This window comes from Nyctereutes procyonoides, unplaced genomic scaffold, assembly GCF_905146905.1.
Source record: "Nyctereutes procyonoides isolate TBG_1078 unplaced genomic scaffold, NYPRO_anot_genome, whole genome shotgun sequence".
Classification (NCBI taxonomy): domain Eukaryota; kingdom Metazoa; phylum Chordata; class Mammalia; order Carnivora; family Canidae; genus Nyctereutes; species Nyctereutes procyonoides.
Genome location: NW_026575155.1, coordinates 3042013 through 3068779, shown reverse-complemented (window position 1 = coordinate 3068779; position 26767 = coordinate 3042013). Strand labels below are relative to the sequence as shown.

Here is a 26767-nt window from a genome sequence, read left to right as displayed (position 1 = left end):
GTTCCACATATGAGTGAGATTATACAGTATTTGTCTTTGACTTATTTCACTTTAGCATAGTGTTCAAGGTCCATCCATGCTGTCACAAAATGGTAGGGTGTCCTTTTTTATGGCTGTGAATAGTATTCCATCCTATATTTATTTTACAACTTTTTTTCCATTTCATTCATTGATGGACACTTGAGATGTTTCCATGTCTTGGCTGTTATAACTAATACTGCTATGAACATGGAGGTGCAGATATCATTTGGAGTTAGAGTTTCTTTTTACCTTGGATATATGTTGACCTTTGAACAACATGGGTTTGAATTGTGTGGGTCCAGTAATATGCACATTTTTTTAATAACTAAAGTACAGTAATGTATTTTCCCTGTGATTTTCTTGACATTTTCTTTTTTCTAGCTTACTTTATTATAAGAATATAGTTAATACATACAACAAAATATGTGTTAATTGTCAATGTTATTGGTAAGGCTTCCAGTCAGCAGTAGGTGGTTAGTAGTTAAGTTTTTGGGGAGTCAGAAGGTTATATGCAGATTTTCAGGTGCATGGGGTAGAGGTGGGGGTTGGTGCCTCTAACTCCCACATTATTTCAGGTTTAACTGTATTCCCAGAAATGGAATTACTGGATCATATGGTAGTTCTATTTTTAATTTTTTAAAGGTCCTTTGTATTGTTTTCCATAGTGGCTGAGCCATTTTATGGTCCCACCAACAGGGCACAAAGGTTCCATTTTCTTCACAGCATGCCAGTATTTGTTATCTATCTTTTTGATGATGACCCTTCTAGTAAGTGTGAGGTGATATCTCACTGTAGTTTTAATTTGCGTTTTCCAAATGACTAATGATGTTGAGTATCTTTTTATAGTATATATCTGTTGGCCATAAGAATATCTTCTTTGGGAAAATGTCTATTCAGGCCCTTTGCCCTTTTTAAAATTAGATTGGTTTTTTGCTCTTTAGTTGTATGAGCTCTTTATATATTTTGGATATTAATCCCTTATTGGATATATTTGCAAATATTTTTTCCCATTCTGTAGGTTGTCACTTTGTTAATGATTTATTTTGTTGTGCAGAAACTTTTTAGTCTGATGTAATCTCACATTTTTATATATCATTTTGTTACTTCTTCTTTAGGAGTCATATCCAAAAATTAATTACTAAGATGCATGTTAAGAGCTTTATTCCTATATTTCTTCTAGGAATTTCCTAGCTTCAGGTCTTATATGTTTAAATCTTTAATTGATTTTGAGTTAACTTTTGCAAATGATATAAGATATGGGGTCAGTTTTATTATTTTACATGTGAATAGCCAATTATCACAGTACCATTTATTGAAAGAGTCTGTCTTTCTCCACTTAGTAATTTTGGGTCCTTTATCAAATATTAATCAGTCACATATTTTGGGCACTCAATTCTATTTCATTGGTCTGTGTTTATGCTCTGTTATACTGTCTTGATGACTATAATAGCTTTATAGTATAGCTTGGCATCAGGAAGTGTAATGCGTCCTACTTTGTTCTTTCATAGGATTTATTTGGCGAGTCAGGATTTCTTGTGGTTCTGTGTACATTTTAAGAGTGTCTTTTCCTTGGCAGCCCGGGTGGCTCAGCGGTTTAGTGCCACCTTCAACCCAGGGTGTGATCCTGGAGACCCAGGATCGAGTCCCAAATTGGGCTCCCTGCATGGAGCCTGCTTCTCCCTCTGCCTGTGTCTCTGCCTCTCTCTGTGTCTCTCATGAATAAATAAATAAAATCTTTAAAAAAAAGAAAAGTATCTTTCCTACTTATGTAAAAAATGCCAGTGGAATCTTGAATAGGGTTTGCATTGAATCTATGGATGACATTTGGTAGTATTGGTATTTTAACAATATTCTTCCAGTCCATGAACATGGGATACCTATTTATTTGTCTTTAATGTCCTTCATCAGTGTCTTACAGTTTTCAAAGTAGAGATCTTTTATTTTCTTAAATGTATTCCTAAGTATTTTGATTTTGATGCTGTTGTAAATGGGATAGATATGTTTGTCCAGAAAATTTGTTGTTATTCTGTATAAATGTTACTGATTTTTGTATGTTAATTTTGTATCCTGCAACTTTACTGAATTCACTGCTCTCATAGTTTTTTTGGTTGAGTCTTTAGGATTTTCTATATTTTAAATTATGTCATCTGTAAAGAGACAATTTTACTTCAACTTTTCCAATTCTGATACCTTGTATTTCACTTTTTTGCCTGGTGGTTTTAGCTAGGACTTCTAGTACAATGTTGAATAGGAGTGATGAAAGCAGGCATTATTGTCTTGTTTCTAATCTTAGATGAAAAGCTTTCAGTCTTTCAGCATTGAGTATGACGTTAGCTGGGGGCTTGTCAATTTATGGCCTTTATTATAGTGAGATATGTTATTTCTATGCCTAATCTATTAAGAGTTTTTATTATGAATGGATGTTGAATTTTGTCAAATGCTTTTCTTTGTGTGTGCTGAGATGATCATATGATGCTTTTTTTTCATCTTACAATGTGATGTATCACATTAATTGGTTTGTGTTTATTTTTTTTTTAATTTTTATTTATTTATGATAGTTACACACAGAGAGAGAGAGAGAGGCAGAGATATAGGCAGAGGGAGAAGCAGGCTCCCTGCACCGGGAGCCCGACGTGGGATTCGATCCCGGGTCTCCAGGATCGCGCCCTGGGCCAAAGGCAGGCGCCAAACCGCTGTGCCACCCAGGGATCCCTGGTTTGTGTTTATTGAACCATCTTTGTACTCTAGGGATAAATCTCGTTTGGTCATGGAGAATGATCCTTTTAATGTGCTGCTGTATTCATTTTGCTAGTATTTTAGCAATAATTTTTCGTCTGTATTCATCAGAAGCATTTGCCTGTAGTTTTCTTTAATAGTAGTGTCTTTTTCTGGTTTTGTTATCAGGATAATGCTGGCCTTTTAATGGCAATTTAGGAGTGTTTTCCTTCGCTTCAATTTTTTGGAAGAGTTTAAGAAAGATTGGTGTTGATTTTTCTTTAAATATTTGGTAAAATTCACCAGTCAAGCCATGTGCCCCTGGGCTTTTTCTTCATTAGGAGATTTCTGGTTAGTGATTCATTTTCCTTGTTAGTAATTGGTGTATTCAGATTTTGTTTCTTCCTGATTCAGTCTTGGTAAGTTGTATGTTTCCAAGAGTTTTTCCATTTCTTCTAGCTTGTCCAGTTTGTTGGCATTTGGTTGTTCAGTGGTAGCTTCTTACGATCTTTTGAATTACTGTGATATCAATTGTAATGTCTTTTTCATTTGCAGTTTTGTTGATATGAGTCCTTTCTCTTTCTTCATTCCCTTGGTTAGTCTAGCTAAGGGTTTGTCGGTTTTGTTTCTTCAAAAACCAACTCTTAGTCTCTTTGTTTTATTTTTCTGTTCTGTTTCATTTATTTCTGCTCTAATCTTTTTTTCTTCTTCTGACTTTAGGGGCTCGGTTTGTTCTTTTTCTAGTTCCTTAAGACATAGAATTAGGTAGTTTACTTAGAGATCTTTTTTGCTTCTTAATTTAGGCATTTTATTATTATGAATCTCCTTGTGGGAACTACATTTGCTGCATTCCACTAGTTCTGATATAGTGTATTTCCATTTTTGCTTATCTAAAAAGTTTTAGTTCCCCTTTATTTCTTTGATCCATTGGTTGTTTAGGAGAGTGTTGTTAAGTTTCCATGTGAATTTTAAGTTTTCCTGTCATTATTGATTTCTAGTTTCGTGACATTGTGGTCAGAGAAAGTACTTGATATGATTTCAGTTTGTTTTTTTTTTTCTTTTTTTAATTTGCTAAGATTGTTTTATGACCCAACCTATGGTTTATCTTAGAAAGTGGTCATTATGCACTTGAGAAGAAATGTGTATTCTGCAATTGTTGGATAGAATGGAAGCATGAATTTTCTAAATATTATCACCATAGAAACATAAACTGTAGTTTTGTTATTTATTAGTTAGGATATAGGAGTCTTTCTTTTTCTGTTTATGTCTGTTAGATCCATTTGATCTGTAGTATTGTTTAAGTCTCCTGTTTACTTATTGATTCTTTGGATAATCTGTTTTCATTGTTGAGAGTGCAGTATTAAAGTCTCCAACCATTATTGTATTACTATTTCTCTGTTTAGCTGTGTTAGTTTTCGCTTTATGTATTTAGGTGCTCCAGTGTTGGATGCATAAATATTTACAATTGTAATATCTTCTTGCTATATTGACCCTTTTATCATTATATTATAACCATCTTTGTCTCTTTTTACCATTTTTAAAGTCTATTTTGTCTAAGTAAAGGCACACCTTGTTTTATTGCATTTTGCTTTATTGAACTTTGAAGATACTGTGTTTTTTTTCTTTTTTATAAATTGAAAGTTTATGGCAACCCTGCATCAAGCAGCTTTGCCAATGCCATTTTTCCAATGGCATTGTTTACTTCGAGTTTTTATATTCTGGTAATTCTTGCAATATTTCAAATTTTTTCATTATTACTGTATTTTTTTTCTGGTGATGTGTGAGCAGTGATCTTTGCTGTTATTATTGTAATAGTTTTGGGGTGCCATGGGCTATCCCCTATAAGAAAGCTAACTTAATCGATAAGTGTTGCAATGTGTTCTGACTCTTCTACCTGCCATTCCCTGTCTGTCTCTCTCTCCTTGGGCTTGCCTATTCCAGGCTAATTAATAACCCTACAATGGCCTCTGTGTTCAAGTGAAAGGAAGAGTCACATGTCTCACATTTAATTAATTAATTAATTAAATTTTTAAAGATTTTATTTATTTATTCATGAGAAATACACAGAGAGAGAGGCAGAGACACAGGCAGAGGGAGAAGCAGTCTCCATGTAGGGAACCCGATGTGGGGCTTGATCCCGGGACTCCAGAATCACGCCCTGGGCCAAAAGCAGATGCTCAACCGCTGAGCCACCCAGATATCCCCATGTCTTAATTTTAAATCAAAGACTAGAAATGATTAAACTTAGTGAGAAAGTCATGTTGAAAGTGAAGGTAATTTTGAAAGCTAGGCCTCTCATGCCAAACAGCTAAGTTGTGAATGCAAAGGAAAAGGTCTTGAAGGACATGAAGAGTGCTTCTCCATTGTACACGTAAATGATAAGAAAGCAAAATAGCCATGTTGCTGATGTGGAGAAGTTTTAGTGGTTTGGATGGAAGATCAAACCAGCTACTACATTCCCTTAGATACTAACTTTCTTCTATTCTAAGAAGACTAAATGAGGTGAGGAAGCTTCAGCAGAAATGTTTGAAGCTAGGAGAGATTGATTCATGAGGTTTAAGAAAAGAAGCCATCTATCATAATAGCACAAGTTGAAGCAGTAAATGCTGGCACAGAAGCTATAGCAAGTTACCCGGAAGATCTAGCTTAAGGTAATGGAAGTGGCTACACTAACAGCAGGTATTCGCTGTAGATGAAACAGCTTTTTACCAGAAGATACCATTTAAGACTTTCATAGCTAGAGGAAGAAGTCAGTGTCTAGCTTCAAAGAATAAGCTGATTCTCTTGTTAGGGGCCAGTGCAGCTGGTGACTTTAAATAGGAGTCACTGCTCAGTTACTACTGTTACTACAGTTTACTTTTTTTTTTTTAAAGATTTTATTTATTTATTCATGAGAGACACGTGGGAGGGGGAGAGAGAGAGAGAGAGAGACAGAGAGAGAGAGAGAGAGAGAGAGAGAGAGGCAGAGGGAGAAGCAGGCTTCATGCAAGGAGCCTGATGTGGGATTCGATCCCAGGTCTCCAGGATCATGCCCTGGGCTGCAGGCGGCGCTAAACTGCTGCGCCACCAGGGCCGCCCACTTCTTTTTTTTTTTTTTTTTTAAGATTTTATTTATTTATTTAAGAGAGAGAGTGAGCATGAGTGGGGGGAGGGACAGAGGGAGAAGCAGACTGCCTACTGAGCAGGGAGCCCAATGTGGGGGGATGATGACCTGAGGTGAAGGCAGATGATTGACTGAGCCACCTAGGTACCCTGTAGTTTACATTTTTAAAAATATTATATAACTAGTAGCAAATTTTTTTTAGTTATGGTTATACTTACTTTTTTTTTTTAGGATTTTGTTTTTTAAATTTTGGAGAGAGTGAGCATTTAAGTGGGTGGAGGGGCAGAGGGAGAGAATCCTCAAGCAGATTCCCTGCTGAGCACAGAGCCTGACTCAGGGCTCAATTATATTACCCATGAGACCATGACCCAAGTTGAAACCAAGAGTCAGATGCCCAACAGACTGAACCACTCAGGCATCCTGTATTTTTACTATATTTTTAAAATATATTTATTTATTTATTTACTTTTAGAGAGAGAGTAGGACCTGCTGTTATAGTCTGCTTCTGGACAAAGCTGTTTGAGCTCTGAGGAAGCAGGGGGGCTCACAGTTAGATAAGACTGCTAGCTCGGTTCTGCAGTTGCCTGGATTCTCGGGTCAGCCTCACTAGATAGGTAGGACTGGATACTATATTCATTAATAGATTGGGGTATGAATTAGCTTCCCTGCCCTGGCAGGGCAGCAGGACAGATTCCAGAATCTGTAAAGCTCATTGTTTGGGGACCTGAATGGCAGGAATGTGTGCAGAATTTCCTGGTCAGGTGATGCTCTGTAGATGGGGGAAGCCAAGGACTGTGCTCTTTCAGGTGCCACTGGACATAGGCCTGTTGGATGGGCTGTGGAGCTTCCCATGTGCTGTTTAGGTTCCCTGGTCAGACAGGCTAAAGGTTGCATTCAGTGATGAGTGGGCTACAGATTAGGTTTCTTGCCTGGGCACAGTGGCAGAAGTAACTCTAAAACCAGTAAAGCTCTGTGTTGTCTAAACTCAAGCAGAACTGCATCCCAGGTTCTTTGACTGAACTGGGCCACTGGCTTTGGTCTGCAAAGTATGGGCCCTGCCCGCCCGCCTCTTGGTTGTAGTGCTGCTCTGATGTACAGCTTTCAGGAATTTTTGCTAGCCTTTCTGGTCAGATGGGCTGGAAGACTCTCCACAGTATGTGGGGCTATGTCTTAGCTCCCTTGCCTGGGTGGGAAGGGGAGGGGCCGGAAGTGACCCTCAGCTTTGTGAATTAATCACTCTGCCTGTGTGTAGCAGGAGAAGCCCCAGTGCAGGATGCTGGCTTTGCTCTGGGTGATCAGCCCTGCTCAGCTGCCTCTTGACTATGAGTGGCTTTTGGGCCACACAGCTTTCAGGAATTGTCTCCAGCCCTTCTGGTCTGTCGGGGCTGGAAGATGCTCCACAATTAGCAAGGCTGCAGCTCTGCTCCTTACCTGGGAGTGGGTAAACTGGGCTTCGGGGCTGTCTTCCTTTGAGAGTCAGAATCAGGCAGATCTGCGTGAGCCTGTCTTGGTTCTGCAGATAAGCAAAGCCACGGATTGGGATTACTACTGGACACTGCAGGTATGAATTGATCTGCCTAGATCTGTGTGCTGGTTGTTACAAGCACCCTGTCCATTCTTTGTCAAAGTCAGGACTGAGGCCTGCAAATTCCCCAGCAATCCCAGTACTGTGAGATCAGAGTAGGAGGTCCACCACAGCGACTCACAGTACTGGAGGGGTTGTGCTGGTTTCCCCTCACCCTAGGCTTTTTCCTACTGCAGAACCAGAGTCTCCAGGGTGCCCTTCCCACATGGAGCTGCACTGTCCTGGGGAGGGGCAGTGTAGTCAGTGTGGAGCTGCTTCTCTTACCTTCCTAATGCATCCTGTCTTGATCTCAGTGACAGAGAGGGGGTGCTTTAACCTGACCCCTGTAAGAGTCTCAGTGACATCTTGTTCTTGAATCGTTAGTGGATTTTCTTATGAGGAGGGAGCAAAGTCAAGAACAACTTATGTTGCCATCTTGGTGGTATCTCTTCTATTCTGTCCTTTTTTTACAACTATGTGCCCCTTTGCTGCTCTCACAGACTGTCGAACTTTTGATAAGTCCCAGTTCAAATGCCAGCTTTGGGAAGCCTTTTCTTGCTTTTTAAAAAATGATTAATTCATTTATTTGAGAGAGAGAGAACAAGCGGGGTAGGGAGCAGAGGAAGAGAATATCCAAGCAGACTCCTGCTGAATGTGGAGTCCAGTGCAGGGCTTGATCCCACAAGCCATGAGTTCAGGACCTGAGTCGAAACCAAGAGTCACATGCCCAACCGACTGAGCCACCGGGTGCACCTGGGAAGCCTTTTATGACTCAACCTAAATGGAGATAGTTGTTTATTTTCTAGATTCCCAGTTTTTGTCCTCAATATATTCTAATTTGTTTTTAAGTCTACCAGTACTGCTAGATGAATCCTTTCAGGGACTGAATTTTGTTCATCTTTCCCCAGCATCTAGCAATGCACCTGGTACTCATTATTTATTCATTCTTCATTTAGTCAGTCAAAAGAAATGTCTGTATTTCAAGCATTGTACGAGGGGGAGGTACACAGTGGTAAGTAAAACAGACAAGATTCATCTCTTCATGGAGCTTACTTTCTTTTGAGGAGATAACAAATAAATAACAAACAGTGCTGTAAAGACAATAGACAAAGGAAAATTGAGAACAGAGAAATGCAGGGTGAGGTACTTCATATATGTGGGAATTGCATAGAGTATAGGCAATATTTAAGCTGGGTGTTGAAGGATAAGAAGGAACCGGGATTCTAAAGAGTGGTAAGCCTATGAGAACTTTCCAGATATAGTACATGCCTATTGAGTTAATGTATGAATTATGGAAGAATATGTTCTGTTTTCCATCTTTAACTTTACACTCTAGCTATGTTTTTCATGTTTGTCTTTATTTAAGAGATGGGGCATACTAAATGAGTCCTATATGTAAGAAACCAAGAACAAAAAACAAAACCCCAGCATAGGTTAGTTTAAAGCACAGTATCATTTACTCACCCTAACCCACCCCGACTCCCACTCCCTTTTCTATGGTAGGTGCTTGGTATGGAGACAGGATCTCTGCTCTGTGGAGCTTACATGCTCATTTGTTGACTCTTTCATGTTAGTCCTTTTTAGAATTCTTAACCTGGACATTTCTGGAGAAGGTGTTGGACCTATCTCAAAATAGACTTTCTCTTTTGTAATAGCAATAGATTTTTCCCTGATTTTTCTTTTCTTTTTTTTTGGTCTGTTGCACAAGTTTAATGAGTTAGTAGTTTACCATTCTATATAGTGATTGGCTTTTCTTGAATTTTCTCATTTGTGGTAATTATAATGCTTACATAATTTGTACTAGAAATGCTTTTCTTCATTTCAAGTTTCGTATCAAAGAAAGAAAAGAATGCTTCTTTGTTAACATTAGCATGGTCTAAGAATAATCATCCCTATTTTTTGTCAAAAAAGTTTTATCAGAGAAACAACAATAATTTCATAAAAAATAAAGTCATGTGTAAGACAAGACTTTGATTTAAGGCAGTATGTATAGATAGATGTGGATGTATGTGTATGTACATTTAATTTTCATTTTGAATTTTACTTTAGGAGGTTTTGGACATCTTGCCATTTTTAATTCTTGCCTGCAAACCAGAAGCATAGATGATGGGGAGTTATTACATGGTATATTAAAGATTCTAATATCCTGGAAGAAAGATCATGAAGATATTTTTCTTTTTAGTTGGTAGGTGATATTTTATATTATCCCCCACCCCCCATTACAATATGTATCCAGATTGTATATCTTATAGTCACAACTTTGTATAGTAATAGGTTGGTAAACACTTATGTCAGCCTTTTTTAAGTATATCAGATTTAAAATAAAATAGTTTGTAATTGAATGTCCATAAAATTCTTTAATGTTATTTTGTTTTGTTTCTGTCTTTATCACAGTAATCTATCAGAAGTCAGTCCAGAGATACTAGGTGTAAATATAGAAATAATACGGTTCCTTTCCCTGTTTCTGAAATACTGCTCATCTCCTTTGGCAGAGAGTGAATGGGACTTCATCATGTGCTCCATGTTGGCTTGGTTAGAGGTAAATTAAACCAATGTATCATCAATGTTGGGTCTTCATGCATATCTGTATGCTAGAACAAATTACTAATCTTAATCTTTAAGTAAGGATTGTAATTAGTTCTTTTGCAAACATTTAAACTCTGTAGATATATTCCTCACCAGTTACTATTTGAAAGAACAGTGCATTAATAGAGGTTTAATATCTGCTGGCATCATTCAGTGACCAAATCTCCTGCCATTAAAATGTACTCTCCATAGCTCATTTTAATATAATATTTGTAGCACAGACCTTGCAGGTGTTATCCTTCGTGATTAGTTTTTTTTCTTTTTGGCTCTTAATTAAATTATTCTTAAAATGTACTGTGTCAGTAATAGGTTAAAGATTAAGCAAATTCAGAGAGAATCAGTGCTCTTTTTATATACAAAGCAGGTATAATATTTGTGGGGTCTGATGGCCACAAATCATTGGGGTTGAATTGGGCTAAACCTCTGCTTTGTTTGCTATTAGCTGTGTGACTTAGGATGTTCAAACAACCTATTTGAGCCTCAGTGTCCTTATTTTATTTTTTATTTTTTTTAAGATTTTATTTATTTGAGAGAGAGAGAGAGAGTGCAAGCAGGGGAGAGGGACAAAGGGAGAAGAAAAGAGAAAATCTCAAGCAGACTCTCTGCTAAGCACAGAACCTGAGATCATGACCTGATCCCAAGTCAAGAGTTGGAGATTCAACCCACTGAGCTATCCAGTCATCCTCAGTGCCCTTATTTTTAACATAACTTAGTAATGCCCAATTAGTAGGGCTCCTGAGAAGATTATAAATATGGTTTTGTATATTTCACTTGGTAAATGGTAACTGATATTTTCTTTCAGAGTTTTAGAAATAGAGTATTTCAAAATAAGTGGATTGATTCTAATTCTTAGTATTTAATTTTTAAAATGTGTAAATGTCTCCTGAGACTGCACTTCAACTGCTTTTTATTTGAAAATTTGGAGAAATGAAAGCATTTTCTTTATTGCCTTGATTTGTGGTATTTCTGGTAGATGTCTGCTTACCTATTTCATCTTTGTTTCTTCAGACAACAAGTGAGAATCATGCATTGTATTCTGTTCCACTTGTACAACTGTTTGCGTGTGTCAGCTGTGATTTGGCCTGTGAGCTCAGTGCTTTTTTCGACTCTGCAACTCCAGATACCATTGGCAATCTCCCTGTAAATCTAATCAGTGAATGGAAAGAATTTTTTTCCCAAGGCATCCACAGTTTGCTTTTACCTCTTTTGGTGACTGTTACAGGCAAGTGAAAGGGGAATCATAGTGAGATTCATTGCAAGTGACTAGCTGAAAAATTCAAAATAAAAATTGGCTGTTTAAATCAAACAGTACAGAATGTAAAAAAAAAAAAAAAAAAAAAAAGAACCTGAGAGAAAGAGAGAAGAAAGCTTGGCATCTCAGAAGCATCATATATGCTTCTGCTTTCCAGGCAAGAATTGAAAACTGGCAAAGAACCCAAAGATTATTGCAAATTAAAATAATAGTAATTCAGATAACCTGAAAAGATTATTTATAACTCAAACTTCTCTTTTTTAAGGATGAGATAATAGAAGTTAAGATTATCATGTAAGATTACGTTAAACAGTTTCTAGCGAGGACTGCTCTAATATTTGTCAGTTTTTTGTTTCATTTTCTTAAATGACATTTGACTATAAATCAGTCAAACTCTATTACCTTGTTTTAGAATGTGCATGTTTCTTTCCTTTCTGTCATCAGGAGAAAGCAAAGATACATCTGAAACATCCTTTCAGAATGCAATGCTGAAGCCCATGTGTGAAACATTAACATATATCCCAAAGGACCAGCTATTGAGTCAAAAACTCCCTTCAAGACTGGTTGCTGGCCAAAAAACAAACTTACCAGAGTATCTCCAGACTTTGTTAAATATATTGGCCCCATTACTCCTCTACAGAGCTCGACCTGTGCAAATTGCTGTTTACCATATGCTGTACAAGTAAGAATTCTTCTAATTGAATCAGTGTTGTGGTTGAAAAAAGTAGAATATATATTTAGTTTTAACCCTTGATCATTAAAGAAAAAAAAGTAAAAGTAAAAAAAGAAAACTTGATTATGTATTTTAATAACAGGGATGCCAAATTTTGGATGATCTAGGTCACTGTTCTCTGTACACAATTTACATTTAAAAATATACTCATTCAGAGTAAGTATTAGTCATTCTGCCTCTTGAGCATAATTTAACAGTGAACAAGTTAATGTATTATATTCTGACTTGCAGATTGATGCCTGAATTACCACAATATGATCAGGATAATCTAAAGTCATATGGAGATGAAGAAGAAGAACCAGCCTTGTAAGTTTTTTTAATAATTTGTTTTATTAAATTTTCATAATCTGTTTCACTTATAACTTCAGAAGGTGGACAAACACAAAAGCTCTAAATTTAGTATAATATTCATTCAGTAGATCTTTTAGAGTCATCTTTAAGCCAAAAATGAAAGCTAGTGTCCAGCCAGAAAGATAGTTTCTCTCCTTGATTGTTCCTAAATCATATTTTCAGTTTGTTACTCTATAGCAGAACTTACTTTGACTACACGGTAGCTGTGGAAAGAATACATCAATTCAGATATCTAATGAGCACCCACTTTGCTGTGCAAAGTATTAATTAAATGCTGAGGGGAGAATATGGTGTTTAGTAATTGTTCTTATTCATAAAGAGCTTATAATCTACTTTAGACCACATTACCCTATAATAAAAGATAGTATGTGGCAAGTACTATGGAAGAGGATGGGACAGGGGGAACAACACAGCTGCCATGCACTGGAAGGGAAGACTTTTTCTTGAGGAAGAGACATTTATGCTGGATCTGTTAGGTTAGGTAGCATTTCAGCATGGTCTTCAGAGAACACCATGTGCAAAGGCATGAATGTTCAGGATGTGCATGGAAGTGTTGAGTAGTTGCCCTTGACATATTTTTTTTATTGTCTATTTCCTCCACTGGAGTAGAAGCTCTGTGAAGTCAGGAGTTTTTGTCTTTTGTTCTCGACTATATCCGTAACATCCAGAGTGGTTCCTGATCTAATGCAGACTTACAAATATTGCTTATTTGCTTAGTTAAAGGATAAGTGAATATATGGGGAGTAGGCAGGGAAGTTATTGTGAAAAATAAACCTGGAAGGGTACTTAAGATAATGAAGAGTCTTAAAAATTAAATTTTCTGGGATTTGGGGCATTATTTGGCAGAAGATGGGAAAAGTACCAGCTGATTCTGGCTATAGTATGAAATATAAATTACACAAGGAAGCACACAGAGATGGAGACCATTCTAGAAACAGTACAGGGAGTACAGTGTGGAAATGAGCTGAGCTGGTATTTGTAAAATCTAGTGACTATTGGTATGGAAGAGAGAAGGGTTGGTACATGGGATAGTGGTGTTGAAGGTAAAAATCCTAGGGCAGAAGCTCAAATACCTGTGTATGGGCTGGAAAAAGGAAGCCACAGGGAAAGAAACTGAAGAGGTGGAAGGAGAGAACTGAGCTACAATGTTAGAATCTGACAGGATATACAAAAGTTTTTCACTTTTTGAGAATCTCCTAAGTTCATCTGAAGGTGTTAATCAGTGCAGTAGCTCAATAAAGAGGAAAATTAACTTGCATTGTAATGAATTAATATGAATATAGAATTTACTTTCCTGAAAAGACATAAAGTTTTGTTTTTTACTTTATAGGGATCTGGTAGGACTTGGTATCCCTCATCATTCCCTTAAGTAGCTGAGGGACTTGAGATTAATCATTTAACCTCTGTGGGTGTGTGATTTTTTTTTCCATCCATAAAACAAAGTTGAAATACATGTTTTCTAGAATGGTTTTTCCTTTAAAAACTAAAGAACTAGAGCTTATATTTTATTGTATATTTCCTATGCATTTTAAATAATAGGTGTAAAGAATATTTTATGTATTTATAATAATACAAAATTTGTTTTATGTTTACATATATTAATAAATTTATAATTAAATATACATGAAAAAGTACATATTTATACAACATTTTATGTCTTTCAGATTTTGTAATCGCCATTATGCAAAATTAGCAGTTAAAACTGAATCTTTATGGGGGACTTTAAAATGGTTTTGGAAAGTAGAGAAAGGTTTTTCTAAAATGCTTAAAGTTTATACATGCTATCAGTTTTTTAAGGGACAAGTTATGAAGAAAATTGTGTTTAATCCTTGATTCATAGGTCACCACCGGCAGCACTGATGTCTCTTCTTAGCACTCAGGAGGACTTACTAGAAAATGTTTTGGGGTGTATTCCTGTTGGACAGATAGTTACTATTAAGCCACTGAGTGAAGATTTCTGCTTTGTTCTGGGATACCTCCTTACCTGGAAATTAATACTTACTTTTTTCAAAGCTGCTTCATCTCAGGTAAATAAATATGTGATAACTTTTGACAGTTCTATCCTCTGTGTGTTTCTGTTACCATCTTAAATCCTTTGTTTCCCCTCTTGTAGAAAAAAAGGGAAATGCCTCACATTTTAATCTAGTCTTTTCTGGCTAACTTCAGACTTTCTGCTAAATTTATTTCTGTCCCTTAATTTCCTTATCATCCCGCATGCACACACACACACACACACACACAGTTTTTTGCAAAAGTAATCTCTCGAATATACTGGAATCAATTTTTTTCTAACTGAATGTAGCCACCAAGTCCTTTTATTGAAGCAAACAAAGATTTATATAATTTAATTTTGTACCACCACAGTAATAATTTCAAAAGAATTGTATCTTGCTGTTTTGTTTTTTTTTTTTTCAACTTTTGACCCCATGTGGAGATTTTAGTTAATATATCATTGGGAATTTACTTTTTTTGAAAATCAGTGTTTAGAGAAAGATTTGTGAAATGTTAACCTGTGTAATTCAAACTATTACCTCTAAAAAAAATAAAATAAATAAAAAAAAACTATTACCTCTAAATAGTAAAAAATATCCTAAAATAATTATTTTGCCCAAATTACTTTAGCAGCCACTAGATGTCTCTGTTGTCTCATATTTAGGAAGAAAAACCTCATTGTCTAGGAAGAAAAGCTGGAAAAATTTCCAAGTTTTCTTTCTTTTCTTTTTATTCGTTAGACAGATCCCCACTTAAAAAGTTCCAATTAAGTGTTGTTTGAATCAGTTTAATAAGCTGATGGCTTTTTAAATATAAAAGGTAGCTTTTTTGACAGGTCAATACAAACACACTTACTTTATTACCTCATATTAAGGTGTGACTAAATACGGCATTTATTTCCAATGTGATTTTTCAGAATTTGTAAGTTATAATTTATGTCCTTGCTTATAATTCATATCTTGGTACAAATATGTGAACATATACATCTTTGCATTTGTATATTTAAGGGGAAAATCAAATTACAGGGGTAACAATGATCTAGATTTTCTAATTGTTTTAATCTTGGTACATATATGTGAACATATACATCTTTGCATTTGTGTATCTAAGGGGAAAATCAAATTACAGGGGCAACAATGATCTAGATTTTCTAATTGTTTTATTTTTCTATAGGCCAGCCACTTATGTTTGTGACTTGAGCTAGTTTTATTTGCTGGTGATGTATTTCAGGAAACTCCCAATTGGGCTTTTACATTTGTTTCTTAAAATATTTTGATCTCTTAAAAATTTGCAGCAAGTGAGGCTTCCATATGTAAGAATTTTGTTTTTATCATCTTATATTCAGAAATTTAGGAAATGGCCAATGGCCATGCATCACTTTTTTCATTAAACCAGAATTGGGAAAAGGGTACAAAGAATTGTACAGCAGCATTTATTGAGCCTGGAACTCAAACCAAACTGTGGCAGTTAAACCAGAATAACTCAGTTAATAGCCTAATTAGATAAATCCTAAAGCAAACAGAATTTTTATTATTTATTTATTTATTTATTTATTTATTTATTTATTTATTTATTTATTTATTTATTTATTTATGATAGTCACAGAGAGAATGAGGCAGAGACACAGGCAGAGGGAGAAGCAGGCTCCACGCACCAGGAGCCCAGGAGCCCGACATGGGATTCGATCCCGGCTCTCCAGGATCGTGCCCTGGGCCAAAGGCAGGCGCTAAATCGCTGCGCCACCCAGGGATCCCGCAAACAGAATTTTTTTAAAAAACATTGCAATTGGTCCTAACTCTGGGTTTTTAAAAAATACTTTTTTCCTGGGTACCTGGATTGCTCAGTCAGTTAAGCATCTGCCTTTGGCTCAGATCATGATTCTGGGGTCCTGGGATCAAGCCCTGTATCAGGCTCCCTACTCAGTAGGAATTCTGGTTCTCCCTCTCCCTCTATCCCTCCCCACTGCTTGTGTGTGCTCTCTCTCGTGCTCTCTCTCTCTCTGTCTCTCTCTCAAATAAATAAATAAATAAAATCTTAAAAAGAAAAACAAAACAAAAACTTTTTTCCTAAAAACAAAAGCAAGTCCCAGTGAATCAGATTGGGCTGGAACAAAGCCATGAGCCTATGTGTGTTTCATAACTTTACTGATATGTTTTTCATGCTAGCAGATTTACTTATTTAGGGTATACGGTTTGGTGTTTCTATTATATTCACAAAATTGTATAAATATCACCACTATCTAATTTTAGAAAATTTTCAACACCTGAAAAAAGAAACATTTACCCATTTGCAGTCAATTCCCATTTTCTCTCAAACCTTCCAGCCCATGGCAGCCAGTATTCTGTGTTCTGACTCTGTTGGTTTCCCCTTGTAGACATTTCATATATGTGGTCTTTTGTGGTTGGCTTATTTCACATAGCATATTTTCAGATTCGGGGATTAAACACATAAATCTGTACTACTTTATTTTTTATGGCTGAATAATATTCCATTGTGTGATGAGTATACCACATTTCATTTATTCATTTATCCTTTGATGGACATTTAGGTTGTTTCCACTTTTATTTTATTTTATTTTTTTGTTTCCACTTTTAAATGAATAAAGCTACTGTGAACATCATATATGAATTTTTGAGTGGATGTATATTTTCATTTTTCTTGTGTTCTATACCTAGGAGTAGGATTTCTGGGTAAATATAAATGGATTTTTAAAAGTCCATTGATTTTTTTTTTCAAGTTTTTATATAAATTCCAGTTAACATACAGTGTAATATTAGTTTCAGGAATAGAATTTAATGATTTATTACTTACATATAGCACCCAGTGCTCATCACAAGTGCCCACCTTAATACCTATCACCCATTTAACCAGTCCCCCTACTCATCTCCCCTCTAAGGAACCCTAAGTTTATTCTTTATAGTTAAGAGTTTCTTATGAATGCCTCTCTTTATTTCCCTCTTATGTTCATCTTTTTTTTTTTTATCTTAAATTCCACATATGAATGAGATCAAATGGTATTTGTCTTTCTCTAACTGACTTATTTTGGTTAACATTATACTCTCTAACTCCATCCACATCATTGCAAATGGCAAGGTTTCATTCTTTTTGATGACTGAGTAATATTCCTCTGTGTATATATACCACGTCTTTTTTATCCATTCATCAGTTAGTGGACATTTGGGCTCTTTCTGTAATTTGGCTATTGTTGATAGTGCTGCTGTAAACATCAGGGTGCATATGCCTCTTTGAATCTGTATTTTTGTATCTTTTGGGTAAATACCAGTAGTGCTGGATTGTAGGATATGTCTAGTTTGTTTTTTTTTAAATGCAGCAGTACTTTAATTATTTCAGTGCTACACCTCAGTTGATCTGTGCCGCCTACAACAGACCTCTTCTGTTCTTCTATGAAGATTATCTGACATTTTTTGTTACTGGAGCTTGAACTCACAAGCCCTTAGATCAAGAATCATGTGTTCTGACTGAGCCAGACAGGCATTCCAGGGTAGTTCTATTTTTAACTTTTTAAAGAATTTCCATACTGTTTTCCAGAATGCATCAGTTTGCATTCCTAAACAGTGCAAGAGAGTTCCCCTTTTCTCTACATCCTTGCCAACATCTGTTGTTTGTTGTATTGTTAATTTTAGCCATTCTGATAGGTGTGAGGTGGTATCTCATCATAGTTTTGATTTATTTATTTCCCTGATGAGTGATGCTGAACATCTTTTCATGTGTCTGTTAGCCATCTGGATGTCTTCTTTGGAAAAATGTCTATTCATAGCTTCTCATTTTTAACTATTATTTGTTTTTTGGGTGTTGAGTTTTATATGTTCTTTATATATTTTGGATACTAACCTTTATCAAAAAAAACCCCATTGATATGTATAATTATTTTTTTAATTCTACTTCCAACTGTTTTTTTACAGAGGAGATAGAAGAATAAGTCAATGAAAAGTCACGTAACTCTTCCTAGAGTCAAAAATTTTTAATGTTGCTACCTTTGAAGATTTATTTAATTTTGGGGAGAGAGAGTATGCGATGGGGAGGTGCAAAGGGAGAGAAAGGGAATCTCATGCAGACTCCCTGCTGAGCACGGAGGCCAACACAGGGCTTGATCTCATAACCCTGGGATCATGACTTGAGCCAAAACCAAGAGGGACGCCCAACTGACAAAGCCCCCCGGGTGCCCCAGTGTTAGTACCTTTATAAACGGTTTCTCTATATTTACTTTTTTCCTGCTGAATTACTTGAAAGTAAGTTGCAGATTCATGATGCTTTACTGGAAGTATTTAAACATATATCTCCTAAGAACAAGGACATGTTTCTACATAATAATATAGTTATTAGACTCGAATTTGATTTTAATGCAGTAATATCTAATATGTATTCAAATTTTCCTGGCTGTCCCTTTAATGTCCTTTATAGTTTTACTCCTTCGCTATTGAGGATTCGATCAAGATCATGTTTGCATCAAATATGTCATATTTCTTTAACCCACAGTTTCCCTACCTTTTCTTTATTGTCATTTACCAGGTTAGTTATTTTGTAGACTGTCTTAGGATTTGGATTTGTCTGATTGTTTCCTTATGATCAATTTCTGGTTAATTTTCAACAAGAGTACTTACTGCAAAGTGGCGATGTGTCCTCAGTGTGTCACCTAAGGAGGCACAGAATGTCACTGTGTCCTTTATTGGTGATACTAAGTTGGTTACTGGAAAAGGTAGCGTCCTCCAGATTTCTGCATTATAGGTACTTTGATCAACATACTTCAAAAATCAATTTCATTTTCTATGGCTTGATACTTGTATTTGAGCATTTATAGTGTTCAGAAAATGGTGTCTTGCACCAAGAGGTGATAGATCCTTTAGTGGGAAAAATCTTTTTAAAACAGGTACATATACCAAAGAGCTGCAAAAGTAAACCTGAACAATTTAAAACTGGGTTATTGAGGAATGAGTTCTGAAACATACAGATGCCTGTAGTATACCTGGTGGTGGCAGATTGTCCTGTTTAAAATTTTTATTTTAATCCCAGCATAGCTAACCCACAGTGTAATATTAGTTTCTGGTGTACAATGTAGTGATTGTACAAGTCTGTACATCATAGAGTTCTCATCACAAGTGCACTCCTTAATCCCCATCACCTGTTTCACCCATTCCCCATCCACCTCCCCTCTGGTGACCATAAGTTCTGTGTAGTTAAGCGTCTGTTTCTTAGTTTGCCTCCCTCTCTTTCCCTTTTTTTCCTCTTTGCTCTTTTGTTTCTTAAATTCCACATATGAGTGAAATCATATGGTATTTGTCTTTCTCTGACTTATTTACAAGATTTTCCTATTTAAAAAGGAACCAGAAATCCATGTATTTTTTATTTTTTTATTTTTTTTTATTTTTTAAAGATTTTATTTATTTATTCATGAGACACAGAGAGAGAGGGAGGGAGAGAGAGGCAGAGACACAGGCAGAGGGAGAAGCAGGCTCCATGCAGGGAGCCCGACATGGGACTTGATCCCAGGTCTCCAGGATCACATCCTGGGCTGAAGGCGGCGCTAAACCACTGAGCCACCCGGGCTGCCCTCCATGTATTTTTTAGTGATTGAATTATTAATTTTGAGAGAGAGAGTGAGCACCCATGTACAAATACGGGGAGGGGCAAAGGCAGAGAATCTTCAAGTGGACTCCCCATTGAGTGGGAGCCTGACACAGGGCTTGATCCCACAACCCATGAGATCATGACATGAGCCAAAACATAGAGTCAGACACTTAACTGACTGAGCCACCCAGGTCCCCCCACACATCCTATTTTTGAGAGAAATTAAAACAAGACCATTTGGACTACTAGTTTGTGCTCTCTTGTCTAAAGGGCTGCTGGAGTGTTTGATACAGTGTGAGGTCAGCCAAAAAAAGAGAATTTGTTTTAAGCAGGACTTTTAAAGGTTAAGGACTATGGTGTGAAACACGTATGTGGAAGGCTTGGAAGGAAAGGGAGTGAATCCTCTGTGGGAAGTAGGAGTAGATTTTCATAGAGAAAGTAAAGATGAACTTATTAACGGAGATGCTTTGAGAAAGGTGTTAGAAGCATATGGCTAATAATGAAAGGGTAGTGAAAACTTTTGCTTGTTTATGAAGAAAGGGAGCAGTGCCATCAGATGGCACCTTTGGAAAGTAAGAATGTGGCATATATTTTGTAGGACTCCTCCTTGTAATTCTAAGTGTTCAAATTAATGCCTTTTTCATTGTGTTCTTGTTGTACAGTCTATTCTACTTTGATTTGTTCTTTTCACTGACTCTCTTGGTTTAATTGGGTTTACCAACAAACTTCTTCACTCTCCACCAGCTTCGGGCACTGTATTCAATGTACCTTCGAAAAACAAAAAGTTTGAATAAATTGCTCTACCACCTGTTCAGGCTTATGCCAGAAAATCCAACCTATGCAGAGACAGCTATTGAGCTTTCAAATAAGGACCCTAAAACATTCTTTACAGAAGAGCTCCAGTTGAGTATTAGAGGTCAGTAAGATGTATGTTTGTGTTCTTTCTTGAAGACTAGGTCCAGATTAGGTTGTATTTATTATACTTTACTCTTGAGAGTTTGGAGAATAACCCCAAATGTGTTTCCTAACTATGAGAAGGTTGAAGTACACAATTTTCCATGTTTATCTAAATAGAACATACAACTAGATCTTTTGGGTAAGGGTAAAAAATCTATACATTTGTGAAGCTTTGTTCATTGAGACTGTTATCTTTTATTCGATAAGCAAATATTCGTTAAGTGATAATGTTTTGCAAGCCTGTAAATAAGTAGTCTTCAGTTGGGGAAACAAAGATGAGTAAAATTTCTTTCCTTTACCTGAGGAACTCAAATTTTAACTGAGGGGATAGACATGCATGCATCTAGTTGTACTCCAGTGTTTTTTTTTTTTTAATTTTTTATTTATTTATGAGAGAGAGAGAGAGAGAGAGAGAGAGAGAGAGAGAGGCAGAGACATAGGCAGATGGAGAAGCAGGCTCCATGCACCGGGAGCCCGACGTGGGATTCGATCCCGGGTCTCCAGGATCGCGCCCTGGGCCAAAGGCAGGCGCCAAACCGCTGCGCCACCCAGGGATCCCTACTCCAGTGTTTTAAATGGTTTCCTTAGAATTGGAATTTTTTAAATGTCTTGGAGATATGAGGAGGGTACTGTGTCTTGTGAGTATTAAGGTGGATATTCTAGGAATTTTGTATAACACATCAGTGAGCTCTGGGGAAAGTACAGGGACTAAACTTTTCATAAATTATTATAAAGACAGTCTTTAAATTTTTCCTTTTTAGAAAAAGTTTATTTATAATTTTTACACTCAATGTGGGGTTCAAACTCACGACCCGGAGATCAAGAGTTGTGTGCTCCACTGGCCAAACCAACCAGGAGTCCCTAAATTTTTTCCTCCTTTTTATTTAACTTTTTTTTCCCCACTCCCTGGGCATGTGGGGTTAGGGTCTTCCTTTTTAAAATACGTATGTTCCCCACCCCCCTTTTTTTTGTCGTCTGTCATGTGAAATATAGAATGCTATTTCTAGGCAGATTTTTCAGCGTCAATTGGGATGTTCATTCTTTTTGCCATTCTGTTGGTTCATTTGTAATATAAGAGAAAGTTAATACTCTAGATTTCTGGCTTCTTCAGTAAGTTTGTTTTATGGGCTCTAGCTGTAGTGTTAGGAAATTAAAAATTATTTTCTAGTCTGTTATTCTGTGTAAGAAATACATGTTACTAACTAAGAATTTGGTTTTTTCCTCAGAAACAGCAACTCTTCCCTACCATATCCCACACTTGGCTTGTTCAGTCTATCATATGACATTAAAAGACTTGCCTGCCATGGTTAGGCTGTGGTGGAATAGTAGTGAGAAGCGTGTTTTCAATATTGTAGACAGATTTACAAGCAAGTATGTCAGCAGTGTTCTTTCTTTTCAAGAAATTTCTTCTGTGCAGACAAGTACACAGCTATTTAATGGCATGACGGTTAGTATTATCTTGAATTTTTTCCAAAAAAGTTGTTCGAATATTGGTTATGTCTATCATTTGTAGTATCATTACAATATTAGCCATTGGTTCAGAATTTACAGAAATTGTCTATTTTCTGATTCTCAGGTATCAAATCTCAATATTAATGTATAGAGTGAAACAGTATTATAATTTCATTTCCTCCCCATCAGAGTTTTTGAACATTAATTAGTTCATTCAAAATATATATTGGAATGCCTATAGATTCTAGGTACTGTGTGTCAGTCACTTGAGAAATGAAGGATTTAGTGGGTTCAGATTCCTATTGTGTAATAACACATAATCTAATAAAGGGAAAAAAAGAGTGATACTGATACTGTTTTTTGAATTGGAAACTTGAAAATGTCACATTAAGAGGAAGAGTGCTCTGCAATCAGAGTGGGAAAGGTTCATCTGGCTGAGGGGATTAGGTGCAACTTTATAGAGGAAGATTAAGTGGGCAGGATTGTCGTTTAGGGACAGTGTGGAGAAATGCCTTGAATATAGAGAAAACAGTATGGCAAAGGGAGAAAGCTTGGAAATGGGAATGTAATTTCTGCAATTTCCTAACAAATGATGAATAAGCCAGCGTTCCTACAGAGCAGGATTCCTGAAGGTAAGTAGATAACCAGCCATTACCATGATGAATTAGGGTCATATTGGGAAAGACCTCAAATGATAGTCTAAAGCATTTGGTCCTATTCAACTACTGAAAATTTTCCTTTGAAGCAAGTGTCACTGTTAGTGTTACAATTAGTGGAATAGTTCTGACTGCAATATATAGTATAGGCTGTTGGCATGGACTTTGGATTCAAATGCATAAGGAGAGACCCACTGGTATAGATGTTATGAATAACAAAGAGGGCTTGGGTGAGGCAGTATCAGTGGGAATTTTCCATAAAAGGAGAGGAATGTTAAACATTTTGTGATACTTTATCCAAACTTGTAACTAGTTAATACCTGGGAAGAGGTAGAAGGAAAAGTTTAAGATGATGCTATGGTTTTTAGCTTGGCAATAGGACATCAGAAGAATACATTGGTCAAGCATGATAATTAGTGTTTTATATTGTTTGCAATGCTGTTAGGTGGAAATAGTCTAACAGTTGATGGTTAGCTTTAAAGCTCAAGGGAATTCTTGGCAGAGAAAGAGTTGGGAGACTTCTAAATATAAATGATATTTGATACCTTTGGTGTGAAAGAAAAGCAATAATTAAGAACTCATTCTGTCACGGGTCTCTTCAAAGCTGCTATGTGACAAGCTTAATATCATAAAACATTTTATGAGCAGGATTTCTTTTTTAAACTGAAAAGGCTATAAAATATGTCAGGTATATAAACCTATTTATTAAATATCTCTTGTGCAGTAAACCAACATGTTTACCTGTTTTGTCTTTGAATGAAAACTGACTGCTAATAGTCAACCTAGGAAGATGTTTTTTGAATGAAAGAAAGAAAGAAAGAAAAGAAATTTGCAAAAAACGTATTACCTTTCCTATGTTGCAGGTTAAAGCTCGAGCTACCACTCGAGAAGTGATGGCTACTTACACTATTGAGGACATAGTTATTGAACTTATAATACAGCTGCCTTCCAATTACCCCCTGGGTTCAATAACTGTGGAGAGTGGGAAAAGAGTAGGTGTGGCTGTGCAGCAGTGGCGAAACTGGATGCTGCAGTTAAGCACTTACCTCACCCATCAGGTAAATTTCCGTGTGCACATTTGACTTTTCAGGTAGTACCACTGACCTCCTCTTTGAAAGGACAGTTAAACTTAAAACATATCACTTCTGCTTGAGGTTGAGAGATACTGTATTTCCTTGGGTCAACACAGCTATATGCCTAAGTGACCTGAACCTGCCAAGCTGTTTTCCTTTTTAAGGCTCTGTAATTTTTTTTTCTGGTGTTTGAGAGGAATTGACTTTACTCCACTGACATTGTAGGTGACATAGAACAATACATGGCATTAAAGAAATTGTTTGAGTGGGAATCTTTTTGTAAGATACCAGATTGATGAATGTCTTCGGAGCTACTTTTAGCCTAATGTTTCAACTCTCTTTCTGTGATTAGAGAAATCCCAAGAATCTCAAAGATGTTTGACTTTTAAACAAAGTATAGTTGTTTGCACATTGAGACTATAAAACTTGATGTATTGGTGCAGAACCTCTCTTTCAAGTCTGTCTTTAATGGAGAAGAACTTTTATCTGGTTTCTAAAACTTGAGAAATCATTTTAAAAGCCAATATTCAGAAAACTTAGGAGATATGAATGTAGCTAAGTAGATTCTCTTCTTTCTTTTTTTTTAATTCTCTTTCTAAATTAAAATTCAATTTTCAAATTTATGAAATTGAATAAAAATCACTTTGGTGGTCTTCAGAGTATATATACTCTTTTTTTTAACAGAATGGAAGTATTATGGAAGGACTAGCATTATGGAAAAATAACGTAGACAAACGTTTTGAGGGTGTTGAAGATTGCATGATCTGTTTCTCAGTCATTCATGGTTTCAACTATTCTCTTCCCAAAAAAGCCTGTAGAACTTGCAAGAAAAAGTTCCATTCAGCTTGCTTGGTAAGTCCAAAGAAAAATGAACTTATTTATATTTTATGTGTATTTATGTGTGTGACAACTAATTTTAGAAAAGGAAACGATGTTATACTCTTAATTGTAGTTAACGAGAGGCATATTAGAATTAAAACTGATAGCATCAAAGCACTTTAATAAATGAATGTTTCTATGAGAGCTCTCACTCAAAAAGTAGATATTCCTATAAGATCTAGACTGTAAGGGAGACTGAAAAAAATGGAACCAGGGCCATCTGGCATTAGAGCTCTTTACTCTTTTTAAACATCATACTAAAAAGAAAGCCGCCTTGTGTGTACAGTAGTTGCTTCTTAGGGAGAGCTTACTTACACATCTTAATGGTTGGGTGTGTGAACCGAGGGAGAAAGAGTCATACTGTGGCCTTTGGAAATATTACTGAGTTATGTTTATTTTTGGAGATGGAGGAAGCTAAAATTTTGGTGTTCCCCTTTTCCATTTTATCATTGGTCAGCTTACCTTGGATGTATATGTAAAATGACAGCTTTAAAAAGTTCTTTTAACATTTGAAACCTTTTCTTTTTCAGTACAAATGGTTTACATCTAGCAACAAATCCACTTGTCCACTCTGTCGTGAGACCTTTTTCTGAATTTTTTTTTTTCATTGGAAGTGATCCCTGAAGTAAATCAAGCAAAGACTGTGGATCTGGATCCATCTAAAAGTGTTGATAGGAGGAGGCCAGTGACCCTTACTTTTAAATAGGACCTTCTCTGAAAAATTATTTTGGTTAATGTAATGATCCTAAAATCGGGTTTACTTATCTTTAGATTGCTTTGTAAATGTTTGGAAACCTTTTCTTTTACATAAGAATATTACATATTTGAGAGAAAATATTTATATTAATAGTTTAATCTTTTTGTATATTTAAAAATAAATATGGAACAACCCTAAATTACAGAATTGGAATTTGTGAAAGCACTGTACCTATATTATACTAAAAAGCCCATTCAGTTTGTTGATCTATGTTCTAGAAGAGTCCAAGTGAGGCAAATTAATTGAGAGGGTTGATTTATATCTACAGATATTTTAAGACTTATTTATTAGTTATGACAACAAAATTAATTAGTATTCTGATATTTGTAGATTATTTTAATGATAAAATGAGGCTAAGCTATTAATATAGCTTATCATAAGCTATTTGAAGCATGCTCTGAAATCCTATATAAAAGAGTGTAAACTGAACTTTAAGGTGTCTCCATTAATCAAGGGTTATGAAATTCAGAAAATTAAATTCATGGCATTGACCTTTTGCTGTGGAAGAATTTCCATGTATTAGTGAAATTTGAATTGCAGACTTGTCAGTGAATTTACTACTCAGTTTGAGTGCATCTCCAGAGGGTACAGGAATCCTGAGAGAAACAGGAATTAGATTATTTCATTCATGAAGCAAAGTGGTAGTTACCCCTTTATCGAGAGGGAAGAAACAAATGAATATTTCTGAAACTTAAGATTGATGGAAAAAACAAAAATTTTAAAATGTTGTAGGAAGCTTTCAATTTTGTAAGCAAATTTTGCTATTCTTACTGGCCAAAGTTACACTAAATTAAAGATTTGGGGGAGTTTATTTTTTCCAGCCTTTAGAAGTACAAGTTAATAATTTTAGTACTAAGGAAAATTCAGTATAATGGGCTGAAGTGGAGTAGGTGAAAACCTGCCATTTGCCCACAGTGCTGTTACCCTTAAAAATTGTGCCCAACTTATAAAAGTATGGAAGTTTGGGATTTGGAATAATTTTATTGCAGTCTTCCATTACACAGGAAATATTAGCATATATAATAGCAAGTTACTTGAAAGATCAGCTAATCATCTCTGTTGCAAATGTTTAATTGGCAAAAACCAAGTC

The 26767-nt window shown here is 36.0% G+C and overlaps 1 protein-coding gene across 2 annotated transcripts in view; it reads left to right on the top strand.

Annotated features, from left to right (window-relative positions):
* LTN1 (listerin E3 ubiquitin protein ligase 1) overlaps positions 1-26106 on the top strand; it is a 63943-nt gene extending 37837 nt beyond the window's left edge. For both annotated transcript variants that reach the window (XM_055313610.1, XM_055313609.1), the window contains 11 exons: positions 9453-9588; positions 9798-9942; positions 10998-11211; positions 11686-11923; positions 12206-12280; positions 14166-14352; positions 20648-20819; positions 22087-22307; positions 23832-24026; positions 24726-24893; positions 25451-26106. In XM_055313610.1, coding sequence (XP_055169585.1) covers positions 9453-9588; positions 9798-9942; positions 10998-11211; positions 11686-11923; positions 12206-12280; positions 14166-14352; positions 20648-20819; positions 22087-22307; positions 23832-24026; positions 24726-24893; positions 25451-25513 — 1814 coding nt within the window. In that variant the 3' untranslated portion in view covers positions 25514-26106. The remainder of the gene's footprint in view (positions 1-9452; positions 9589-9797; positions 9943-10997; positions 11212-11685; positions 11924-12205; positions 12281-14165; positions 14353-20647; positions 20820-22086; positions 22308-23831; positions 24027-24725; positions 24894-25450) is intronic.
* The last annotated feature ends 661 nt before the right edge of the window (positions 26107-26767 follow it).